The sequence below is a fragment of the Hermetia illucens genome, chromosome 6 (assembly GCF_905115235.1).
Source record: "Hermetia illucens chromosome 6, iHerIll2.2.curated.20191125, whole genome shotgun sequence".
Classification (NCBI taxonomy): Eukaryota; Metazoa; Arthropoda; class Insecta; order Diptera; family Stratiomyidae; genus Hermetia; species Hermetia illucens.
The window spans coordinates 75,994,834-76,019,193 of NC_051854.1; the positions used below are offsets into that span (position 1 = coordinate 75,994,834).

Sequence of the window (24,360 nt, forward strand, 5' to 3'; positions counted from 1 at the left end):
CACCAAGAAGAACCTCCGGGTTCGGGTGCGAAAACTCACTGGTCACTGCCGGCTAAACTATCACCACAGCTAGGTATATTTACGGACAATGCCTGCAGTTGCTGTGCGGAGTGAGACGAAAACTCCTTTACACACAGATGCCAAGTTAAAATACTTGGAAGTAGGGAATATATTAAAATTCCTAACGGTTATAGGTTTGCTTGATATGCTATAGTTAATAGGTACACTATAACCAGTATTAGGGGCACAATAGCTCTTTTAGGACGCAGTGCGACTACCTTTAACAGAATAATAAAACTCCACTATGCTAAATCTTACCTGAGCTCTCCTGGTGACAATTTACATGGCAGACTGACCAAGAAAACGCATTCAATGTCGTTACAAAAAAACGCATGCTGTTTAACAGCTCGGAAAAATCTCATCTCAGTTGAAACAAGAGTACACCTCATGGCCTTGTTAGTTAGCTTGAATGCGCCGAAGAATACCACTTATAGCATGCTAAAATCCTTTACCATATTCAGGAGGTACTTTTCTCTCTCTATCCGTCCGCATCCAAAGCAATTCTGTCGATTTTAGCGATCCCCGTAGAAATTGCATATTACACTCCAAACCTTTGGAAATATCTATATTTTTATATACTGGTTGCATTGAAATAGTTGCGACACCTTGGGAATGCCAGAATAGACCCAGATAAATGAAACAAATTCTCTGCTTAACAGATACATTCTTTGTTTATATATAAATACAACTTTTAAATAAATACATGCACACTATATATTACAAAAAGAAGGCAATATCACTGTACAATTAAGGACGGCCGCAGCGCCAATGCCTTAACGTTACCGACGATATTCTCCTCCCAGTTTCACTATTTGGTCCTCAGCTATCGCATCATGTCCTCCCCCTGCACTGAACCCTTTCTTATGGGCCGAGATTTCTTGTACTGCGTGATCTATGTGGAGTGCATTCGAAACCGCTTTTAGGAATGCTTCCTTCTCTTTTTGTTCCTTTGATTGAAAAGCATTCTTATAGGCAGCATGTGCAGCAGCGGAAGCTTTGTTAGCAGCCTTTTTGGTTTTTTCAAATTTCGCTTGCACTTGGTGTAGTTTCCTCTCAATGGCGGCCAATCGAGCATGAGCCATAAGAACCATCTTTTTCTGTAAGGCCAACTCGATTCGAGCATGATCAGCAGCGGATGCAGCCTGGAGTGCAAGTCGCTGAGCCTGCTTTAGGGCTTTAGCAACAATTTGCACGTGTTTTGCGGCTCTTTGTGCAGTTTCTTTAGCAGCTATTGCAGTATGTTTTGCTAGTTGCAGTTGACAAATTTCTGCTTCTAGTGCATGATGCGCCTGGGCAACCTGCTTTTCTAAGCTCTGAAGAAGTGCATGTTTGGTAGCGAGAGCTACTTCTGCTGTTTCGGCGGCTTGAAAGGCGGCTTCGGCGAGAACACTTTTGGCAATGAATGATGCTTTTTGTGCTGCGATGTGTTGATCCACCACCGCGTTATGGGCTCTCTGGGCAGATCTTTGAGCAATCTCCCGCAATCCCAATCGACTTACATGACCGAAACTATACTGATTATGGTGACCTTTTCTATAACGACCACTTCGAACCACGGAAAACGTGCCTGTGAAGAATGTTTGTATCAAGCATCGCTCACAGCTAGCGAAATGTTTGGTAGATGTAACAGACACCAAAGACAAAGCACTCACCAAACAAAACCACGGTGAAAAGCACTAATAAGATCTTCATTATGCATGACAAAAGTTGACTAACTTGGGCGCGATGGTTGATGTAGAGCGAACTGATAAATGCGAACAAATGGGCTGAAACAGCTAATTGTTTTCTTTTATACTAATCAATTTTGCTTCTCTTATGCAATTTTTCGGTTTGTTGGTAAACAACAACACATGCGACATTTTTTTAAGTAGTTAGTTTTGCCATGTTCGTTACCTCTTCTATTTAACAAATCTTATGGCATGGGCGTTTATTAAATCTCAAATTTCATTGAGATATTGATATTTATTCGGAAAGTTAATATACCGGGAATAAATAAATTGGAATGCTGGAAGCTGTGCTCTTCGGGTATAAAAGGTTTGGGTTCATTTTATATGAGAAATCTTCCACCTATATGTACGTTTTCCATTCGTACATAGCTAAAAATCGATTTACAAATTCCAAGATAAATCTACAAATGAAAAATCCAAACCATTTCTTTTACTAAATATTCTTTTATTTTTCGGAAATATGCATATTTTGCCGACTACTTGTCATCTTGAAGAGGTGGAAGGAACACTGCACCATTGTTCTTAAGGGTAGCACATCTGGTGATGTTCCGGTTCATGTGGATGAAATGACTAGTCACCTAACATATAGATACGGACCGTTCCTCCTAATCGAAGAGAAAACATTTCGAGAAGGCTTTCGACAGCATGAATAGAGAGTTATCTGGCTACTCTACCCAGAAGGGGCATTCCGGAAAAACGAATAACTATTATAGGACAAACGGTTTCGTCCAGGGCAAAGGCAACTCGTCAGACGCTGCCTCACCTCTGCCCTGGGAGCAGCGCAGAGGTGAGGCAGCGTCTGACGAGTTGCCTCTGCCCTGGACGAAACCGTTTGTCCTATAATTTTTTTTTTTTTAATGCTTGGGTGCCATGCCCCAAACGAGGGATCCGCGGACCAAAGAAACGTGGTCCGGTCCAACAACAAGTGGTTGTGGACTTAGGATCCCTCACTTATCCTAAACAATTGAATAACTATTATCAGAGCGACATATGGTGGCGCAAAATGTCAAGTGCTGCACCGAGGTAAAATGCGAGAGGAGTTTCTGATCAAAGCGGGGTCTGTCAAGGTTGCATTCTGTCACCGATATTATTTCTTCTTGTTATTAGTGACGATCTTCATGCTGTCCTGCCGGAGCACGTGGAGAAGTTCAATGGACAATGACCTTTTTTCTCAAACACCTTAACTACACTGATGACATCTGCTTACTCTCTCAACGGGTCATGGACTTTGGCCAAATGGCTTTGGATTTGGAAAGAGAGGTATGTAGAGTTGGGTTGAAGATAAACATCAACATGCATGGATGAACTTAAGGGGGTTTTCGGGTAAATTTCTAAAATAATAATAACTTCTTTATTTCTTAATATTTTTACACAAAATTTTGATAACTTTGAAAGTATTTTCCATTGACTACAATGCACTTCTCGAAACGATCACCCTATTCTTCGTAACAGTTTTTAAATTCACTTATTGAGATTTTTTATATCTTCCAGCGATTTTTATTTTATTTCCTCAACAGTGGAAAAACGCTTTCTTTTCATGTCCCTTTTGCCGTGAGTAGAGAGGGGGAGGGAGGAGCATTGGACGACTGGTGTCATGTCCTTTTTGTGGAGAGGGCGGGGCGTTGCGGGCCGGCGCGTTGTCATGATTTAAGAACCAGTCGCCTATGTGTCAAAGATCTGCCTTTTTCTTCCGGTTCCTCTCCTTCAGTTTTTTCAAAACTTCCAAGTACAACTTCTAGTTGACAGTTTGGCCCGCGGACCGGAACTCCGCGTACGCAACAACTCTGCAATCCAAGAAACAAAAGTCTTGATGTTTTACTTCACTTGGCGTGCTTTTTTAGGACTGGCTTGATTGCTGCTTTGTTTTGGGGTCATATCCATGGCACCACGATTCAGTGCCAGCAATAACCTTGAGAAAACATCCCGGGTCCTTTTTGAGCTAATTTTGAAGTTCAAAAATGCCTAAATAAAATGATTGACATGAAATGATAGACAAACATGACCAAAATTGTGCAAACAGCTCACGGGCTCCAATGAACTGAAGCTAAAAAGCACCGACGAAGCATGGACTAAGTTTGGCGAAATGATCAACATCTCTAAAAAAGGTGGTTCGACATTCGATTCTCAGGAAGGTCAAATCCTATCCGGAACTGATGGACCTTGGAGAAAGCGTAAGCCGAATCAAACGTCTCCAAAAAGGAGCTAAAGAAGTTTCCGGGCGAGACGGCTGAAAATTTCTTCGGCTTGATGGGGAAGCAAGACATACAATGTAAAGACATTGTTGAAGTCACGACGAAGGCAGAGATCGTTGAGGCCCTACAAAAATATTTCAGACCACGCGATTTCCAAAAATCCGCGAACAGTGGACTCAGAAAGGCACAGAAAGGGCAACTATCAGTAGTTCGAACTCTGCTTCAGCCGAAGATAAAAGAGCCTGAAAGTTAGATTCCTCATTGCAAAAATAGCTGGTATTTACATATATGTACAGTTATTGTACTTCACAAAGCAAAAGGTCCAAACCCCAAAATCCTAGCGGCTGATTTCTACGCGGGGCTTGTGGATTGGGTCGAACTACGAACACCAGGGGCGATATTGAGTATCACATTGGCGAGGAGAATGGTCTCGTTCGTCAGTGAACACTATACTCATAGTAATCACTAGTCGATTTTCTACCAGATCGAAAATGGGCCGTGCAGCGTGTTCCTTTCCTGTGAAGTAGGAACTCACGGCTGGTTCGTGAAAAGCTTTGAAGTAGATGCTACTTGGAGACCACAATCCCGATGGTACGTTTTCAGAAAAGTTAGCACAAATAATGAGAAGCATAGTAAGAGCATGCTACTACGTCGAGTCGGTGAATCCAAACGGTCAAACTATTGGTGGAACAAGGCGAACAACAGACCCGATTATTAGCGCGTTCATGGTAGAAGGAGTTTTCTCCGCTCGATGGGTAAAGCAAAAAAATAGTTTTGATGTCCAATTGCCTTATTGGTAGAGAAAATTCTGAAAAGGCTCATCTACAGCAGAATTCTCCTTATCAAGGACGCCCTGATGAAGTGATAGTTTCGTTTTAGTGAAGATTATCCAACGATCAGTTTTGGAGCTGACTCGAGACGCATTGTCCTCCAATAAATGCCGTGCCATGGTGATATTGGATGTCAAAAATGCGTTCATTTCTCCCAACTGGAAATGGATAGGATTGGAAAGCGCTCTTTGGTACGGTACGGATGAGGGACCTAAGCAATACACCGTCCCAGCAGGAGTCCAACAAGGCTCAGTGTTGGGTTCTCTCCTGCGAAACTTGATGTACAATGGAGCCCTTATCATTCCCGTGCCAAAAGGGGCAATAATATTTGATTTCGCAGATAATTTGACCGTGGTTACCGTTGCGAAATAACCTGAAGATGTTGAAGTGTACGCTATTGAAACCATTAACGTCATAAAAGCATGGCTAGAGGTGGTTGAGTTTGTCGTTGCGGAATAAAAGACGGAGGTGGTCTTGTTTACTAACCCTGGGAAAAGAAATTCGGCGGGAGTGATGATCGAGGTTAATTTCAAGGGCTTTGCCTGTGAGAAAGCGGCAACTAGCAAACGCTCAACGCTATTTTCTAGGGTTTCTCAGGTAGTTGTTTACCTTCCACCTTCCCTTATATGGTACGTCTGGGAATTCTTCTGAAATCCAGACGCCTTACTTGGCCTGTCCACTGAAGCTTTAAAGTCTTAATATGGATGGCGACTTCTGGTTCGCCTTAGGTTCAACTAACCATTGTATCTCATTCACCATTAACTCTCCGTCCTCACTGTTTTGCGCCACGTATTTCTAGAGCGATGTTCTCGTTAGCCACTCTGAGATTTCATCGCATGACACAGCTAGCAATGCAGTTTTCGTACCTTCTTAAAGTGTGGCCTATGACTGCGACTTCCAATCTTCCAATCAACATCTCTTCCGGCGAGATTGTGTTGGGCTAGAGTACACAGATGACATGATGGAGATAGATATTAACAAAGGCTCACAGGTTTCGAGTAACATTGACAAACGTTGAGAAGTCTTCTTGGTCGAGAAGCGTATCGACGATCGTTAATTGCAGGTGGTATTTTACGGATTTTACTGCTGCTTACCACTTTCTGTCCATATGTGACGCCTCAGTTCTATTGAATTTCCACTTCTTCAAGAGAGGTGTGAGGTGCTGAAGGTCATTGGTGGGATGGTTTGGTTTGCAAGTATGGATCTGACCACTTCAGAGAGTGCTTGATGAAATGAGAGAGGTTCGAACCCTGGAGTCTGCTTGCTGAAGATGAATTTGAGAAGTCAGATTTGAGACGTCTTCCAGTAATGAGGCGTTAGTAGGCCATGCTACCACCAGAAAATTTTTTCCTGTTATAAGATAATCAGATAATAATCTAGCCATAAGTCCTGATATCAGGATTTTAGCTTGGGCTATGATGAGATCAATCCAAGAGAATCAAACAGCTGCTCTGTTTCTAAGAGTATGATGCAATTTGTGATGGCCAAGCTTTGTGTGGCCTGTGAAAGTCAAGATGTCTGGAAAACATATCGAAGAATTGGTGAGAAGTATTGCTGCTCAGGTGTGATGAATTGAATTTGCAAGACGATGGATGATTGCCTTTCCACTTTGCTAAGAAGAAGCAACCGGTGAGGCAAAAAGCTTCAACCTGAGATGCTTCCGGTGATGTCGACGTAGCTACACTTTTCAAAATGCTGAATTGTTAGTGGGAATCTGTGGCCCCCGTCGCTTGTTGTTTGAGGACGCAATCCGCTAGGTACCGTGCTGGCTTTGTACGGTAAGTAACCGCAGTGGGATCGTAGACCACAGACTCGTTGGTAATTGAATAATGATCCGCCCAGAATGGGACTTTGAGAGATCTGGATGATCATCGATTTGACGGGATGTCGCATGACAGTGATCCGATTTTAATAAGGTTTTGTTTTACATAAAACCTGAAAAACTTATAACTACAGTAAACTTCTTTTAATCCGGCGCGTACGGGTCTTCACGCATGCCGGAATATCAAATATTCAGGATTATCGGATGTATGTCGAAAAAAATGAGGTTAAAATTAAACAAAATATGTACTACATATTTAATGTAAAATGATTAAAATAAAAGTGCACATTATTAGAATAGAAAAACGTTTCTATACATTATTAATTATTGTGATTGCCCCATTGAGCAAGATAGTTCTTGCAGGTCTATTTTCGTAGTCTCGTTGCTAGAAGACACCTTGAAGAAGTGCCTTATATCGATGTGTCTCATTGCCTTCTCCCTTCTTTTTTTAAAATTCCGAATAATATGAAGCTTTATAATTTCGGCATCGTTGAAGGAACTGCACCTTTCAGAAAACTTGATAAATTTGTTTATCTCCTTCATCGCATTTAGTAATTGTACATTATCTGCCAAAATTTCAGGCCAAAGTTTACGCCAAGACTTTATTAGCGTGTCCTGCTTTACTTCTTCAGACGCCAAAGCAATAGCAAAGATGGCATTTTTAATGGAAAACTGTCCATGAAAATCTTTCACATCACAATCTGTTGCCAATAATCTTTGGATAAAATAACGTCTGTAATATAACTAACCCTTTCCCCTACAGAGGAGACTGCAGGGTCGGAGAAGGATACCTTCTACGAGGCAGTAAAACGAACCCTCCAATCCTGTCCTAGGTATGATATATAAATCATACTTGGAGATTTTATCAGTCGACTAAAGACGGAGCCCGTATTTAGGCGATAAATTGGCTCCCATAGCTTACATAAGGATATCAATGATAACGGATTGCGAATTCAGTTAGCAGCATCACATGAAATGGTTGCTGGAAGTACCTGGCTTGCGCGGAAAGCGGTCCACAAACAAATGTGGGCCTCTTCAGGCGGGACCACTTTCAACCAAATTGACCACGTGCTGATTGCACGCCGCCACCTCTCAGCCCTGATGAATGTCAAAACATATAATGGGGCCGATATAGACCCGGATCACTATATCGTTGGCATAGTGCTCCGAGCCTCAGTTAAAACACCGCCTACAATCCCCTCTGACAATCATGTGAGAGTGAATACTGAAGCCTGGGAGAACCAACAGGTCTGCGAACTCGAAAGGTACAGGGAGCAACCGCTCCAGGCGTGGAAGTTCTACCAACAAGTCATCCTGCCGAGACAAAGAGGGAAATCTGATTTCTGACAGAATGGGCATATTGGAGCGATGGGTTGATTATTTTGATGAACTGCTCAACAACCACAATATCCGCGAGTTTGAGGTCTCGTCAACTGAAGACAACTGACACATACTGCCACCAGCAAAGTATAGAAGAAACAGTCCGCGCAATTTATCGGCTTAAAAATCAAAAATAAAATATGGGGGTGACCAATTACACCAAGCGGTTTATCAGCTTAAGCTCAAGGTGTGGGACAGCGAATCATTGCCTGATGACGGACAACGAGGCAATATCTGTCCCATACATAATTATAGAGGTATCACGTTGCTGAGTACCATCTATAAGATATTCTCCGTTATCTTGCTAGGCCGGATAGTCCCATACGCCCAGAACATCATTGACCCATACCAAAGAGGCTTCACTCCAGGCAAATCAGCAACAAATCAGATTTTCTCTCTGCTGCAAGCGATGAAAAGCTGTTCAAATATGAATATCAGTTGCACCATCTTTTCATCAACTTTAAAGCCACCTATGATAGAATAGCCTGGATAAAATGATACACGGCCATGAGAAAATTTGGTATGCCAACGAAATTGATAAGACTGACTAGGCTGACCCTGACAAATGTGCGAGGCTAGGTCAAGACAGCAGGATCGCTCTCGAGAGCATTCGACATCAAAAACGGTCTAAGACAAGGGGGTGCTCTATCATGCGTCTTCTTTAACCCTGCCCTGGAGAAAGTGATCCGCGATGCTGAGGTTAATGCGAGAGGCACGATCTTCTTTAAGTCCACCCAACTACTGGCCTATACTGACGATATCGACATGATGGGAAGAACGACCCGAGATGTACAGACTGCCTTCTCTTATCTATCTAAAATCACAACCGATAACAGCTACGGCGATGAAATCCGTGCACGGTTGTTGGTAGCTAACAGAGCCTATTTCAGCTTACAAAAACTGTTTCGCTCGAAACGTCTCACCATAGGGTCATCCAGCTTTGACCCTGCCCGAAAAATCTATAACAGCAATATGTATGGTAGAAAAAGAAAACGAGGTAGACCCTGCCTGAGGTGGAACGATGACGTAGGCCAAGAGGCCAGACAGCTTTTAGGGATATCGAATTAGTGGACCTCGGTGCAAAACGGGATGTCTGGAGTGCCTTATTAAGCGCAGGCCTAAATCGGATACCGGTTGTTGCGCCATTGATGATGAATTATCAATGTTGATGAATGTGACTCAAAATTCTGGACCAACCCTTGATCTATGGGTTGAAGAAAGGATGCCATATTTGGAGAAAGGTAATCAACTGATGTGTTACCAGATACAAATTATTCCTTATCTGGATGGGCTCCACAGTTTTCTTGCTATTTAGGTATTTTCAATTTTACGAAATCATTCCTTACAGCTGTCACAAAGCTTTTGAAAAACCAATTTCCAAACAATCCTTGATCCATCCATGCACTTGTTTGTGCTCCATAATGCAAGGACAATGATTTTAAGCCTTAGGTTTTTTTTACTTTCCTATCATAAAAGGAACTAGCTTGTGATTCTCTGATGAATTGGAACATTGCAGTACTGTTAATTGATCTTTATTTTTCTTAAAACCTTTAACATTTTTCTCATCCCCACCAACAAGCGTTGAGTTTGATAAGCAACGCCACAGTAGGTCAGTTTCGTCGGGATTATAAATTTGACAGGGTGTCAGTCCATTTTCCGACACAATAGACTTGAATTTAACTTTTAATTCTTCAGTAGCTGCAATACCGACAGATTTCAGTTCGCCAGAAATATCTAATTTTCTGATACCATGAATAATCTTAAAATGTCTGAGCCAGCCTTCAGAAAATTTGCCAGCAAGATCGATGTTCAAGTTTTGTTGAACCTGTTTGGCTTGTTCAACAATTATAAGGCGGGTTATGGGTTTACCCTCAAATATTTTGTCTGAAAACCAAAGATACAAAGCTGAATCTAGTTGGCCTGACTTGGGCTTTTTCTTTTTTAAGTTTGTCCTTCATTAAGATTTTTCAAAGTTTTCGATTCATTCAAAAGCTGTTATAAATTTCCTTTATTTTTTTAATGTTGTAAATTGTAGACGACGCTATATTATATTCCTCCATTTAGACCAGTTTCAATATTCTTTATAATTTCCAGCTTTTGAGCTAATGTTATAGGCTGATGTTTTCTCTTTGGAGGCTGGTAAACTTGAGGACCTATGTCGCTGGGTAATAAAACGCGCAAAATTCACTCAATCTAACACCACACACAAGTATAATTCGTTAAAACAAAGAAAAAAAAACATATAATCACGTCTCGGTGGAGCGAACTATAAATAAAACTGGCAACTGGAGGTTTCTGGAAATTGTCGATATTGTTGAGCTGGGATTTCGACGCACTTCGTTCACGTTTGGCCTTGACACCCCTAGCGTGCCGGATTGCCAGGAGTGCTGATCCGCAGGATCCTGGATTAGAGGAAGTTTACTGTATTTATTTCTATTTTTTCCAGCAATATAGCTAACATGATATATTGTAAATAATTTCATTTACTTAATTACTATGATAGACAATTGAGCTATGAATATAGTCCATGGTTGCATCAAATCTTCTAATAACGTTTTTCCCTTCAATCATTTTTGGGGATTCCCCCCTCTTTTATAGCAAGTAATTTATCCAAGGCAACCACCTAAAAGCTAGTGCTGCATAGTTCTGGGGTGCGCAGTTCGTAGATATGCAAGAAACGAACTCAAATATTTAATGAATAAAATGTCAATGTCAACTTCTTATCACTTGGCCAAATCATCACCAACTTCATTTTATATTTTTCAGCTGTTTGGTGGAGGACCAGACAGTGCCGAGTAGTTTTTTACGTTCGCAGGCAGTCGTCTAGAGGTGTAAAATGGGTGAACCAAATGGTGATGTCCGAGTAAACGGTATCAAGGAGAATGGTACTGACGCGGAAGAAGTGAAAACACCTTTCCTAATTGGTGTCGCTGGAGGTACCGCGAGTGGCAAGGTATGGAGGCCATTTCGTCTATTCTTGGAACTTCAAAGTGTTTATCTAGATATTTTTCCATCAGTCGACAGTATGCAAACGTATTATGGAACAGTTGGGGCAGGCAGATATGGATCACACACAACGGCAGGTAGGTTGAGGTACTTTTTTATGCAACACGAAAGGGGGATCAAATTGGAAATTGTGCACCCAGCTGTAAGCGCTGCCGATGCAGCTGCGGCGCACATGGCAAAAGGTCAATGTATGGTAATTTTTGGTTTGAGTTGCAATTATTGCTTAGATATGTGTAAGGTAATGTGCCCATAAAGTGGCGGTAGTGCGATTTCACCAATTAATGTAATTCATGTTATTTCCATCAACCTCCATTGGGAGGTGGGTGGGATAAGGTGTTGAGCGATGCTAAATTCGCATTCACTTGCTCTCAGACCGGACCAAATGAAGAGCAACTTGCGCTCACTTTTTTTATCCACAGAAGCCTGTACGACGACTCAACAGACACTGCCTTTTTTTTGTTAACACATTCGATTTATTTCCTTTAATTTAGTTACAAATAGTTTATGACTAAAATTAATACTAGACTTATCTCTAACAGCTTAACTTTACCTAGAAATTAACATTTTGCTTAATACTAGACTTAATTTACGGTAATATTAACTTATCCTATGTTTAATGCTATAGAGGGGAAAGTCAGGAAAAACCCCTCTTAAATTGATGTTGTTCGGTGGGATAGTTGTACTGTGTGAGAGGGTGAAGGAAGGATGCATATAGGGGAAGGTGGTGTTATTGGGCGGTAGAGTAAACGAGGCCAGTGCGATGTCGATCGTGTGGGCGGTTGAATATTATCATCTTACCGTTGCGATAACTGCTATTCTGGGAGGAAAGGGTTAGGAGGTCTGAAGGGAGGGGATGGTGGCGGTATGAGGGGATAGCGTTATGACTGTGTATGTTGGAGTAAAACTGGATAAGGTTATTTTGATGGGTTTGACATTTGGTGAGGAATTTGGTAAGTGAGATGAGGAGGATTTGGTCTATGCGGGAGCACTTTACCTCGTCATAGACAGCTTGGTTGGAGTGGGTTTTGGACTGGGAAAGGGCTAGGCGGAAGAACCTTCTTTCACGTACCCGGAGACGCTCCATTTGAGCTGAGGATACGTCACACCATGCGACGGATCCGTACGTGATTAAGGGACGGATCAGCTGTTTATAACAGTAGAGTTTTACTTTGGGGAGGATAGCGGAGTCTTTCTTAAGGATGGGCCATAGGATTTTTAGGCCCATTAGGGTCTTTGAAAGGATGGAGTTAACCTGGGGCACGGGTGACAGGCGAGAGTTCATGGTTACTCCCAGGTATTTAGTGGATTGGACGGAGGGAATGGTGGATGTTCCGATTTTGATCGTGAGGTTGCGGGTGTCGGCTAGCATCTTGCGGGTAAAGGTGGCTCTACCGCGGAAGACAATAGCTTCGCATTTGCTGGGGTTGAGGAGGAGTTTCCAAGATTGGAGGAATTTGTTGAGGGTTAAGATTGTGGTATTGATGCGGTTTTGGGCGGATTGTATGTTTCGGGACGAGGTGTAAAGGATCAAGTCGTCCGCGTACTGGATGGTTTTGACCGTTTGTGGTGAGTTGGTGGGGTGTTGGAGCGGTATATCGGCGGTGTATAGGGAGAATAGTGTTGCTGACAGAACTGAGCCTTGGGGGATGCCTGCAGGAGGACTGTACGGGTCGGATAGGGTATCGTGGATACGGACTAGGGATTGGCGGTCGGATAGGTAATTTAGGACAAGTTTGCATATCTGAGGGTGGAATTTGAAGGTATGGGAAAGTTTGTAGGTGAGGCCTTCGTGCCAGACCGCATCGAAGGCTTTCTGGATGTCTAGGAGGCAAGCGGTGGTGGGGATGTTCTTGTTTAACTGGGAGAGGATCTCAGTCTTGAGGACTAGGAGAGCATGTGAGGTGCCGTGGCCACGTTTGTTGGCAAAATGGAATGTGGGAATAATGGCGTGATCCGTGATGTGCTGGAGCATGATATCGTGGATGACGTGCTCGAAAATTTTCGATGTCACGTTGAGGAGGGAGATGGGGCGGTAGCTGCCCGGGGAAGCTGAAGGTTGGTCCTTTTTTAGGATTGGGACGATGTGGGATTCTTTCCATGGAGTGGGGAAGTGTGCAGATAGGAGGCAGAGATTGAAGAGTTGAGCGAGGAAAGGGCTTATGATTTTGGCGCATTTTTTTGGGATGATGATTGGGATGTGATCGGGGCCGGTTGATTTTTTATTATTTCGGGAGAGGATGATGGATTCAACTGTTTGGGATGTGATGGCTTGTATTGGCAAGCAGTCAGGTGTTGTAGGTTCGGGTGGTGGGATCGGGAATTGGTCATAGGTAGATGGCGTGGTGGTGAGGTTGTGGATGTGTTGGCGCACAGTGATTTCTGTGGGGGGATCAGACAATTGTCGGGTGGTGTGGTGGGCGGCCAGGAAGCTGTTAGCAATCAGGTCGGCGTGGGCTTTGGGTGAGGTGTTGTGCGGGAGGACGCTGGCTGTGCTGGGTTTGGCTAGTCGAGGACAAGTACCACGGAGTTTATTGCATGTTTGCTGATTAAGCGAGATGTTCGCATGCTTCACAGCGTAGTGCTCAGCGTATAGCGTTTGGGCAGACACTGCCTCATCTCTGCCCTGGGAACAGCGTAGTCGAAGCGGTTCGAAGTTTTCATCGCTCCGTCTGGATGCGGATTTAGGATCCCTCAATGTCTAAACAAACAATTCTAACTCCGGCAACACTTTGGTCACTTTTGACACTGATGTTGTTTTGCATTGTTGTTTCTTTGGTCTGCGTATAGCATTCTAAGTGTTCATGTTGTCGAAATCCTACAAATAGACGGAAAACAAGGGTCTAAATTCTCTATGCTCGCCCAGAAAGAACCAGTCTGTTCTTTGCTGATGAAGCTTCCGAAATGTTCGTTAAACTGTCCCTTGGGTAGCTATACAGCGATTTCAGCGCGTTGTCCACTCTTCGTAACATTTCTGGAGCGCATCGACTGGGATGTTCGCCCGTACCCTCATCATGGCCGCTTGGATGTCCGTAATTGACTCAACATGGGTTCCTTTGACCACCGATTTTGTTCCAGGGAACAAAAAAAGTCACAGGGTGACATATCATATGGATTAAACAGCGATCTTCATGGATTAGGGCGCACCCACGCTGCGCATTCGCGTCAGTCCGTATCTCGACTGGTTTCCGGCTCCGTGCCTTACCTTTCACGCCCCTCCTTGAATTCTTTATGGCATCGAAACACCTGGGCACGACTGAGAGCACTATCACCATGCATTTTTACAATTTTAGCGTACATTTCCGAAGCTGTTTCGCCTAATCTGGCGCAAAATTTCATTGCGACGCGTTGCTCGTTTCTCAGTTTTCGTGACGAGCACTACCAACACACGTCTACTCAACACGACACAGCAGGCAAACTTAACAAGCTACAGCAATGGTGAATATATCAATGGAGAGGAGAAGGGGAAGGGAATTTGACGTTTGCAGGTTTACCGCAAGCGCGGCAATAAAATCAGTCCCATTACTTAATTGTCTAACCTTGTAGTCAAAATGAGCGGGGACTAACCACTGTGCATGAGGCTCCTGAAACTATTGGTACTGAATGTACAATTCGAAACATTTTATTTCAACTAATTTGAATATATAATGCGACACATTTGATAATAATCGGATCAGGGTGGATCAGGGCCATGAAGTGCGTTAGAGCGCTTCATTCAAGATAGTAACGGTACACTGTACGAGGTAATATGGTCAGCTTTGCGCTTGTCCGAGATTATTACCCTGATTTGATTCAGGTACTCATTCACAACTGTGTCGACTGGTATCTAACATCCAGTCACGATAAAAAACCCCTCTGCCACCAGTAAGATTGAAACCGCGACCTTCCGGTGCGACAGCCCAGCGCTTTAACCACTTGAGCCATCAGGACCCATTCACATACATTTGATTTAAAATATCAATTGATGCAATAGCCCAGGCTTCATTCCACTTACTGTATTTCCACAACGCAACTTTTCGTGTCCCGTGCTGGAAATGTTTACTTTGTTGACCACATATTTAAAGGATGCAGCCTCGAAAAATCGTGCATGAGTAGTCGAAAAATATGACTTGTTCGGACTTTTCTAGCATCGAACCACAGTACATTTTTTCGTTGGTAATATCGGATCGTGTTATTTCTGTTTACTTTGCTAGCATTAGGAAGTTCTAGTGAAGTGTTAATATTTCCCAGTGCTTATTTGTTGTAGTTCCACATTTGACAGCGTCAAACAGTTAGTGATGCTGGCCCTACATGAGTAGCCTTTGTTATCAACAAACAAAAGCGTAAGTCGGTCATTTCTGCTCCCAATGTGCTGATTATAAGCGGTAGCCGTTGCTTTGGATCATTAGTATCCGTCGTTAACTCCTACAATGTCTGCCTTGAATATATCCCAAAAGGAGAAATGGACGCAAAGAGACCGGTCAATATCCCCGTCTCCAATGCGTGCCTCCAAGATGTCGAAGCCCACAGTGCCAACCCATGCTGAAAGAATTCCCCAAAACGAAACGAAAGTAGTTACATACGACGAGCGCATCTGCAAAAAATCCTTCCCAGTGGTGGTAGATATTGTGTTGGAGAAAAAGAAATGTCGTATTTGTCGTATTTGAGGACCGGCTCGCCGCACTTCGACCAGGATATTTTTCGCTTGAGGTTGTCGTACGTGATCCACTTTTCATCACCGCTTCAAAAATGGGTCGAATTCGTTGCGTTTCAGCGGTGCATTGCAGGCGTTGATTCGGTCCAAGAGATTTTTTTGGGTCAACTCGTGTGGCACCCAAACATCCAGCTTTTTTTGGAATCCAATCTTCTGCAAATGGTTCCAAACGGTTTTATGGTCTATACCCAGTTCCAGGCCAATCGAGTGAATGCTCACATGCCTGTCTTGAATTAAGTGCTCTAACACCCTTCAAGGCCCTGATCCAATATGGATTGTTGCGCCAACGATTATTATTATTATTAATAGTAGTAAATGGTGCGGATCATTCGATATAAAATACAATGTCTACGCAAAAGCAAAGCATCTCTTGAATACTATATTATGTTAACAGCATTAATAACGATATAGTGATATTGGCAGAAATTTTCAACTACGATGAATAGAGTAGCAATTTTACCATTCTTGGTTTTAACAATAATAATCGTTGGCGCAACAATCTATATTGGATTAGGGCCTTGAAGTGTATTAGAGCACTTCATTCAAGTCCATAACGGTACACTGCAGTCACGATAACAAATCCCTCTGCCACCAGTGAGATTTGAACCGCGAACTTCTGCTAGCCCAGCGCTCTAACCACTTGAACCATTGGACCGGACACGGACATGTCTGATTTTAATACCATTGTAAGATTCAGATAACACCTGTTTGGGAGTTTGTCGCAATCGCCTGTAGAGGCATTATTTTGGATCATGGCATCATCGAGCTTGCACTAAGAACCTCCAACCCAATACTACAACTGTTTCATTATACGTTCCCCCGTCAACCAATGTATCCACTTTTCGCACAGAAATCAATAAGCTACTTTAATTTTTGGAGGGCAGACCAAACGTTTTTCTTGTTAGTAATTTCAATGCACGTTCCCAAACATGGGATGATAAGGTAAGGTCGAGCTCTTGCAGAACTCCTTTCTGGAACAGATATTTAAGTCATAAACAATGGCAAACCTACAGACCACCATCTCATGAGCAACATCCGGACTCACCTGTCGGTCTCGGACCTAACAATAATTAACAAATCCAAATTAGGATGGATTTGGAATACGCTGATGGTTAATATCCCAATCTCATTATACAGACAGTGTGAAGTATCAAAAGCTTAATGTTCTATAGGAACTGAATCAGACCCAGGCTTAAATATGCTACAATGTCCACTGTCAACGGCTCGAGTTATATTAATAAAACGCTGGACAGCTTACAGCCTCCCAATTGCGATGTTATGTAGATTTTGCCAAGTCCACCACGACACTACATTCGCCTTTACGGGTGAACCTCCCTCAAACACCAAAGAATGATTCTCACCACAAAAGAAATTATGAAATTAAAAGCCTACAACGGGAAAACTTTTGAGAATAATTATCCAAATCTTGCAAATGGATACAGGCACCGATTGAGAGCCTTTGGAAACATCTTTCATCAAATCAAACTCGATCGAATACCCACCAGCTTCACCAAAATCCTAATCACGCTGAAATACAGCACTCCCCCCAATCCCTCGCGGCAAACGCAGCACAATGTACATGCGGCGAAAGGGGGGTGTAATTGTAATGGTCATGTGGAGTACAAAATCAAAGGGCTCGAATAGTACTTTCTGAAACTGATCTTATTTCTAATATTGGGTGAAACAGGGGAGATCGAACTCAAAATGTGTGTTCCAAAAAGTGAAACAGGTCATGTTTAATAAAGCTTGTAGACATAATAGACATGTGTGTACCTGGTTACCAGGGGCTTTTAATTAACATACATAACATGTACATGTGCATGGAGTAGAGAGGAAATTTGTGAAGATCAATTTATCAATGTAGCAATAGAAAATGTTTGTTTTATTTACGATGAACACAGTATTGATATCGTTGATATGTTTGTACATATGTGCCTCTTGGAGTTTAGCAAAGTATGATGGAATATTTTGTATTCTTAGCTATTTACGAATGGAAAATCGTGCAAAGAGAGTTTCTCACATAAGATGAACACAAAACTTTTATACCCGAAGCGTCCAGCTTCCAGTATCCCAACTTGTTATTTCATTAAAATTTTCAAAGTAATATTGGTCAGGTTAAGTTGGGGTAGGTCTCTTTTAAAATTTTAACTCTGCTAGGGGCTTTTAAAAATATTTTTCTTTATGGTTGATATATGTAAGTAGATCATCAGAATACCCCATTCCAACCGTTTCAGCAACGCGATAGATCGTATGGGCTAAACATGTTAAGTGTATCATTTTCGGATAAAGTATTCTCAGGGTTTTACTCGCATTTACTATGTTCGGTGAAACTTATTTGATGTTGCAGCAGAGGAAGAAGCTGTGATGAACATTTGATTGTGGGTTAATTTTCTCTGTGTTTTGCAGTAGCGATATGCTGGATGCCTTGATAGCGTTTAGGCGGAGATACTGCCTTATCGCAATTTGAACAGTATAAAATATTTGAGTCACTTTTCAAACTTTCATTCGGAAACATCCGTGTCCAGATAGCTGACTGGGTAGTGCACAAGGGTGTCGTACGCAAGATCATCATCATCATCAACGGCGCAACAATCGGCATCCGGTCTAGGCCTGCCTTAATAAGGAACTCCAGACATCCCGGTTTTGCGCCGAGGTCCACCAATTCGATATCCCTAAAAGCTGTCTGGCGTCCTGGCCCACACCATCGCTCCATCTTAGGCAGGGTCTGCCTCGTCTTCTTTTTCTACCATAGATATTGCCCTTATAGACTTTCCGGGTGGGATCATCCTCATCCATACGGATTAAGTGACCCGCCCACCGTAACCTATTGAGCCGGATTTTATCCACAACCGGACGGTCATGGTATCGCTCATAGATTTCGTCATTGTGTAGGCTACGGAATCGTCCATCCTCATGTAGGGGGCCAAAAATTCTTCGGAGGATTCTTCTCTCGAACGCGGCCAAGAGTTCGCAATTTTTCTTGCTAAGAACCCAAGTTTCCGAGGAATACATGAGGACTGGCAAGATCATAGTCTTGTACAGTAAGAGCTTTGACCCTATGATGAGACGTTTCGAGCGGAATAGTCTTTGTAAGCTGAAATAGGCTCTGTTGGCTGACAACAACCGTGCGCGGATTTCATCATCGTAGTTGTTATCGGTTGTGATTTTCGACCCTAGATAGGAGAAATTGTCAAGGGTCTCAAAGTTGTATTCTCCTATCCTTATTCTTCTTCGTGTTTGTGTTTGACCAGTGCGGTTTGATGTTGTTGGTTGATTCGTCTTCGGTGCTGACGTTGCCACCATATATTTGGTCTTGCCTTCATTGATGTGCAGCCCAAGATCTCGCGCCGCCTGCTCGATCTGTATGAAGGCAGTTTGTACGTCTCGGGTGGTTCTTCCCATGATGTCGATATCGTCAGCATAGGCCAGTAGTTGGGTGGACTTGAAGAGGATCGTACCTCTTGCATTCACCTCAGCATCACGGATCACTTTCTCGAGGGCCAGGTTAAAGAGGACGCATGATAGCGCATCCCCTTGTCGTAGACCGTTGTTGATGTCGAATGGTCTTGAGAGTGATCCTGCTGCTTTTATCTGGCCTCGCACATTGGTCAGGGTCAGCCTAGTCAGTCTTATTAATTTCGTCGGGATACCGAATTCTCTCATGGCCGTGTACAGTTTTACCCTGGCTATGCTATCATAGGCGGCTTTAAAGTCGATGAACAGATGGTTCAACTGTTGTCCATATTCCAACATTTTTTCCATCGCCTGCCGCAGAGAGAAAATCTGATCTGTCGCTGATTTGCCTGGAGTGAAGCCTCTTTGGTATGGGCCAATGATGTTCTGGGCGTATGGGGCTATCCAGCCTAGCAAGATAGTGGAGAATATCTTATAGATGGTACTCAGCAACGTGATACCTCTATAATTGCTGCACTGTGTGATATCTCCCTTTTTATGTATGAGACAGATAATGCCTCATTGCCAATCGTCAGGCATTGATTCGCTGTCCCATACCTTGAGCACAAGTTCATGAACCACTTGGTGTAACTGGTCGCCTCCATATTTAACCAATTCGGCTGTAATTCCATCGGCTCCTGGCGACTTATAATTTTTTAGCCGATGAATTGCACGGACTGTTTCTCCTAAACTTGGTGGTGGCAGTATTTGTCCGTCGTCTTCAGTTGGCGGGACCTCCAACTCGCCGATGTTCTGGTTGTTCAGTAGCTCATCAAAGTACTCAACCCATCGCTCTAATATGCCCATTCTGTCGGAAATCAGATTTCCCTCTTTGTCTCGGCAGGATGAGCATCGAGGTGTATAAGGCTTCATCCTGCTGACTTGTTGGTAAAACTTCCGCGCCTGGTGCGGTTGCTCCCTGTACTTTTCTAGTTCACAGACTTGTTGGTTCTCCCAGGCTTCCTTTTTCCGTCTGGGAAGTCGCTTCTCCGCTCGACGGAGTTCGTGATAAGTCTCTGCGCGTGCCCGCGTTCTTTGAGAATGCAACATTACTGGGTATGCGGCATTCTTCCGTTCCGTTGCTAGCTTACATTCATCGTCAAACCAGCCGTTCCGACTCCTTTTACGGCTGGGGCCAAGTATATTTGTGGCCGTATCCATGATAACGTTCTTCAGGTGGTTGTGAAGATCATTTGTTGATGCTTCATCTCCAGGTCCTCTGTTGACTGCGGTTATTGCGGCATCCATTTCCCTCTTATAGGTGTCGCGGAGGGTTGTGTTGTGGATGGCTTCAGTGTTCACTCTCACCTGATTGGCAGAGGGGATTCTAGGTGGTATTGTTATTCGGGCTCGGAGCACCATACCAACGAGAAAGTGGTCCGAGTCTATATTGGCCCCCCTATATGTTGTGACATTCATCAAGGCTGAGAGGTGGCGGCGTTCGATCAACACGTGGTCAATTTGGTTGAAAGTGGTCCCGTCTGGAGAGGCCCACGTATGTTTGTGGACCGCTTTCCGCGCAAACCAGGTACTTCCAACAACCATTTCGTGTGACCCTGCTAATTGAATAGTCCGCAGTCCGTTATCATTTGTGTTTTCGTGTAAGCTATGGGAGCCAACGTATCGCCTGAATACGGGCTCCTTCCCTACTTGGCTGTTAAAATCCCCAAGTATGATTTTGATATCATATCTGGGACAGGCTTCGAGGGTTCGTTCTACTGCCTCGTAGAAGGTATCCTTCTCCGACTCTGCAGTCTCTTCTGTAGGGGCGTGAACGTTTATGAGGCTTATATTTCTAAACGCAAGCTCGCGGTTCGAAATCTTGCTGGTAGCAGTGGAATTTGTATCGTGATTTGACGTCGGATACCAGTGACTCAGCTGTGAAGGAGTACCTGAGTCAAATCAAGGTAATAATCTCGGCCGAGCGCAATGCTGATCTCATTGCCTCCTACAGGGTATTTTAATCCTGTAGTGTACCGTTACGGTCTTGAATGAAGTGCTCGCTCTAACACACTTCAAGGCTCTGATCCAATATGGATTGTTGTGCTAACGATTATTATATCATTCGGAAACATCCGAAGGTATTTCAAATATTACAAATATGCGGCAAAAATATGGATTTATGTTGAAATATTTGAAAATATGTAAATTAAAAACAATTTAAAATGACGCAGAATGCGATCAATCGTATAATAGTTTTCAAACTGAGAATATATTGATCAGGGAAAAATATGTAATTACCTCGAAATTCGTTTCTCTCTTATAAACACATTTTAGCGATTAAAATATAACAATTTAGGGACTAGAATTAAACAATTGCTTTATGTTTACTTCCGTTGATAACAATCAATTTATCTATTTCATTACAAGGTTGTGTGTATAAGCCAGGATAGTTTCTACAGAGAGCTGACGGAGGCGGAAAAAGCTAAAGCTAAGAAAGGGCTCTTCAATTTCGATCATCCAGATGCATTTAACGAGAAACTAATGTATGACACGTTACAGTCGATACTTGCCGGCAAAATTGTTGAGATTCCATCCTATGATTATCGTTCGAACTCCAGGTTAGTTCTTAGTCTAATTTCTTTGTTACGATATCTTTTTGGGGACGAACGGCTAATAAGTATTTTCTTCTCATTAGGGACTTCGAAAATAAATTAACTATCTATCCAGCGGATGTTGTGCTTTTCGAAGGTATTTTGGTATTTTATTTTCCAGCAATTAGGGATCTGTTTCACATGAAACTGTTTGTTGATACTGATTCTGACACAAGGTTGGCACGAAGAGGTGAGATTTGGATGTTTTTCTGTTAGATGTAAATCTTTCATATATGCCTCCTTAGTTCCACGAGATATCAATGAGAGAGGACGCGATCTTGACCAAGTATTGACCCAGTATATGACTTTCGTGAAGCCGGCTTTCGAAGAGTTTTGTTCGCCGGTAAGTTAAGATTGCATTACCATTAAAATGATTATATTTGAAGGAATTACAATGTTTATTTGAGCGCACCATCGAACTTTCTGAGTAGATTTGTAAGAAGAATTTAAAGCTAAAGTTATAAGGCAGGTTTTTGAGAATGCAGTCGAAATTCCAGTAAGCCTTTCATTCTCGTTCTCATCAATTTTCTATAGAAAATTTAATCTCTAAGTCGAAAATTCCTTTTAGCCGAAACATATTTTGTAACTTTGGGGGAATATGCCATAGATTACAATTCCTTTGAGTGAAAATCGAAGGGTCCACAATGTAAATCACAAATCTTTCTATATTTATGTAAGTAGGTGTGTGTTCACAAAGCAACATGGGACATAGGAATTTCAATGAAGAAAGGGACGATAGTGGGAAGTGCTTACCAAGAGGTACTTTTCTAAAGCAACGGTAGCAAAGAAAGGGTAACTTTGCTGATTGGTTGGGCAAAATAAGTTGAAGTCTTCAATAATAGGGAGAAGTAATGAACTTTATTGTTTTCGGGGAATTGTAAAATATTAATAATAATAATTTGCCCACTGCGGTACAATATTCATATTCCTACACTAAGTATTATCATTGTAGTCACTAAATCTAAACTATCTGCATTCCCATATACGTAAACATTCCATTTATAGTGAGCAATAATTCAGTCAATGTCACCATCACTCGGCCATCCATACCTCATTCAAAGAAATATGATATGGATGATGCCTGGTATGAATAGAATTCACATACAAACAATACTAAACAACGTTATCGGCGACCTTCGCTTATCATGCGCAAATGCACTAACCATTCAACGTATGCACAGACAAAACTTGATCTACATATCGCCTGGGTACGGATAAATCTACGAATTGCGGATATTACGGTGGGAAAATTAGATTTAGCTCCAAATGATTAGTAAGCAGTTTCTTAGTATAAATTAACCTAAGTAATTTGTTAATAAAGAATTGAGTTCTGAACTTGAACTCGGCACCGCCTTTTTATTAGTGGAGTTAAGCTATTGCTGCTACCTTTGGTTTGCGTCCGGAGTTAAGCCTTTTTCGCTGCTCCGACTAAAGCTATTCCTATCAGTGGAGTTATGCAATTGCTGCTCCTTTGGGTTTGAGTCAGGAGTTACGCGATCTACGCTGCTCCGACCAAATCTTCCCTAGAGCTTCGCTTAGGCTTCCAAGTCCTTCCGCCGCCAGGAATTGGGAACACCACAGAATAAATTATCTACCCGTCAATTATATGACAAACAGGGGGTCATGGGTGACGTAATTTAAAAAAAAGTTTAAAGGGTTTCAGTTTTTACTTAACTATAAATTGTTTCCAAGGTTTTGTGAAATTTGAGTGAGATGACGGCGGCTATTTGTCACCCCGAGAACAAACGAGAATGAAATAGGAGAAATGTGGCAGCCTATTAGAAACTGGATGTAATGTCGATTGACTACGTTCAGATTGACGACGATGTCCTGGTAGTTGATATTTTTGTTGAACATCGATTTCTCGAGGAAGTTCGCTAAATTGCAAGAAACGAGAGCGACGGTGGAAATGATGATGATAATGAATGAGAAAATATCCTTCAATCAATCGTTCATTTGCAAATTGCAAATTTTGTCAATGAAGGATGTATTCGGTGGAATATAATATTATTTTCGTTGAATAAAAAAATTGTTTAAACAAAATTCAGAAACAAGCCGGTTAGGCAAAAATAAAACACCTTAAACATTGAGAGATTTTCTTATAAGATTATAATTTTTTAGTAATAAATCGATTGGTTGCTTTCATTTAACTATTTGAATATTCAAACAATTTTTTCTGGCAAATGAGAATTCGATTTAGAGTGGTTTTATTGTAATATATAAGTGAAATTCATGCTAGAAATTTGAGTTCCTTACTTACTTAAAGGGTCCAGCCATTGTAGCAATTTCGACCTGCTATAACCTTGTTAATAATAGTAGGATTTTTAACGAATTTTGTAAGAATGCTTCCTCATATTAAAACTACTACTAACTATTACTGCAATTTTTTATGGATTTATGATGTATTGGAGAGGCTGTCCAGTAAATTTTCAAAATATACTACTATTAAATTTATTTGAGCAGATATCGTAACGGTATGTCGGAGTATTTCCGAGCCTAGATGCCATGTGCATGGACCAACACAATTTCTTTCAGATTTTTTGGTTCGGTAGTTGGGGGGCCCTTGAAGTAATCGACCCTTTACTGAGCCCGGCTACCTTCCCTTC

At 42.3% G+C, this 24,360-nt stretch overlaps 2 protein-coding genes across 7 annotated transcripts in view; one reads left to right on the plus strand and one right to left on the minus strand.

Moving 5' to 3' along the window:
• Positions 1-801: 801 nt before the first annotated feature.
• Positions 802-1,807, minus strand: LOC119660171. The gene is made up of 2 exons (XM_038068577.1): positions 1,713-1,807; positions 802-1,627 (listed from the first exon to the last, which is right to left on the minus strand). Exons 1-2 carry the CDS (start codon positions 1,750-1,752, stop codon positions 840-842), a joined length of 828 nt encoding a protein of 275 aa, XP_037924505.1. The 5' UTR covers positions 1,753-1,807; the 3' UTR covers positions 802-839.
• An 8,944-nt stretch (positions 1,808-10,751) lies between these two features.
• The window catches only part of LOC119658709 (uridine-cytidine kinase), a 59,606-nt gene continuing 45,997 nt past the window's right edge, over positions 10,752-24,360 (plus strand). For 3 of the 6 annotated variants that reach the window (XM_038066320.1, XM_038066318.1, XM_038066319.1), the window contains exons 1-5: positions 10,752-10,964; positions 11,029-11,094; positions 21,531-21,721; positions 21,799-21,944; positions 22,000-22,097. In XM_038066320.1, the coding sequence (XP_037922248.1) occupies positions 10,848-10,964; positions 11,029-11,094; positions 21,531-21,721; positions 21,799-21,944; positions 22,000-22,097 (618 nt within the window). In that variant the 5' untranslated portion in view covers positions 10,752-10,847. The remainder of the gene's footprint in view (positions 10,965-11,028; positions 11,095-21,530; positions 21,722-21,798; positions 21,945-21,999; positions 22,098-24,360) is intronic. The other 3 variants (XM_038066324.1, XM_038066323.1, XM_038066322.1) reach the window with 2 other exon arrangements.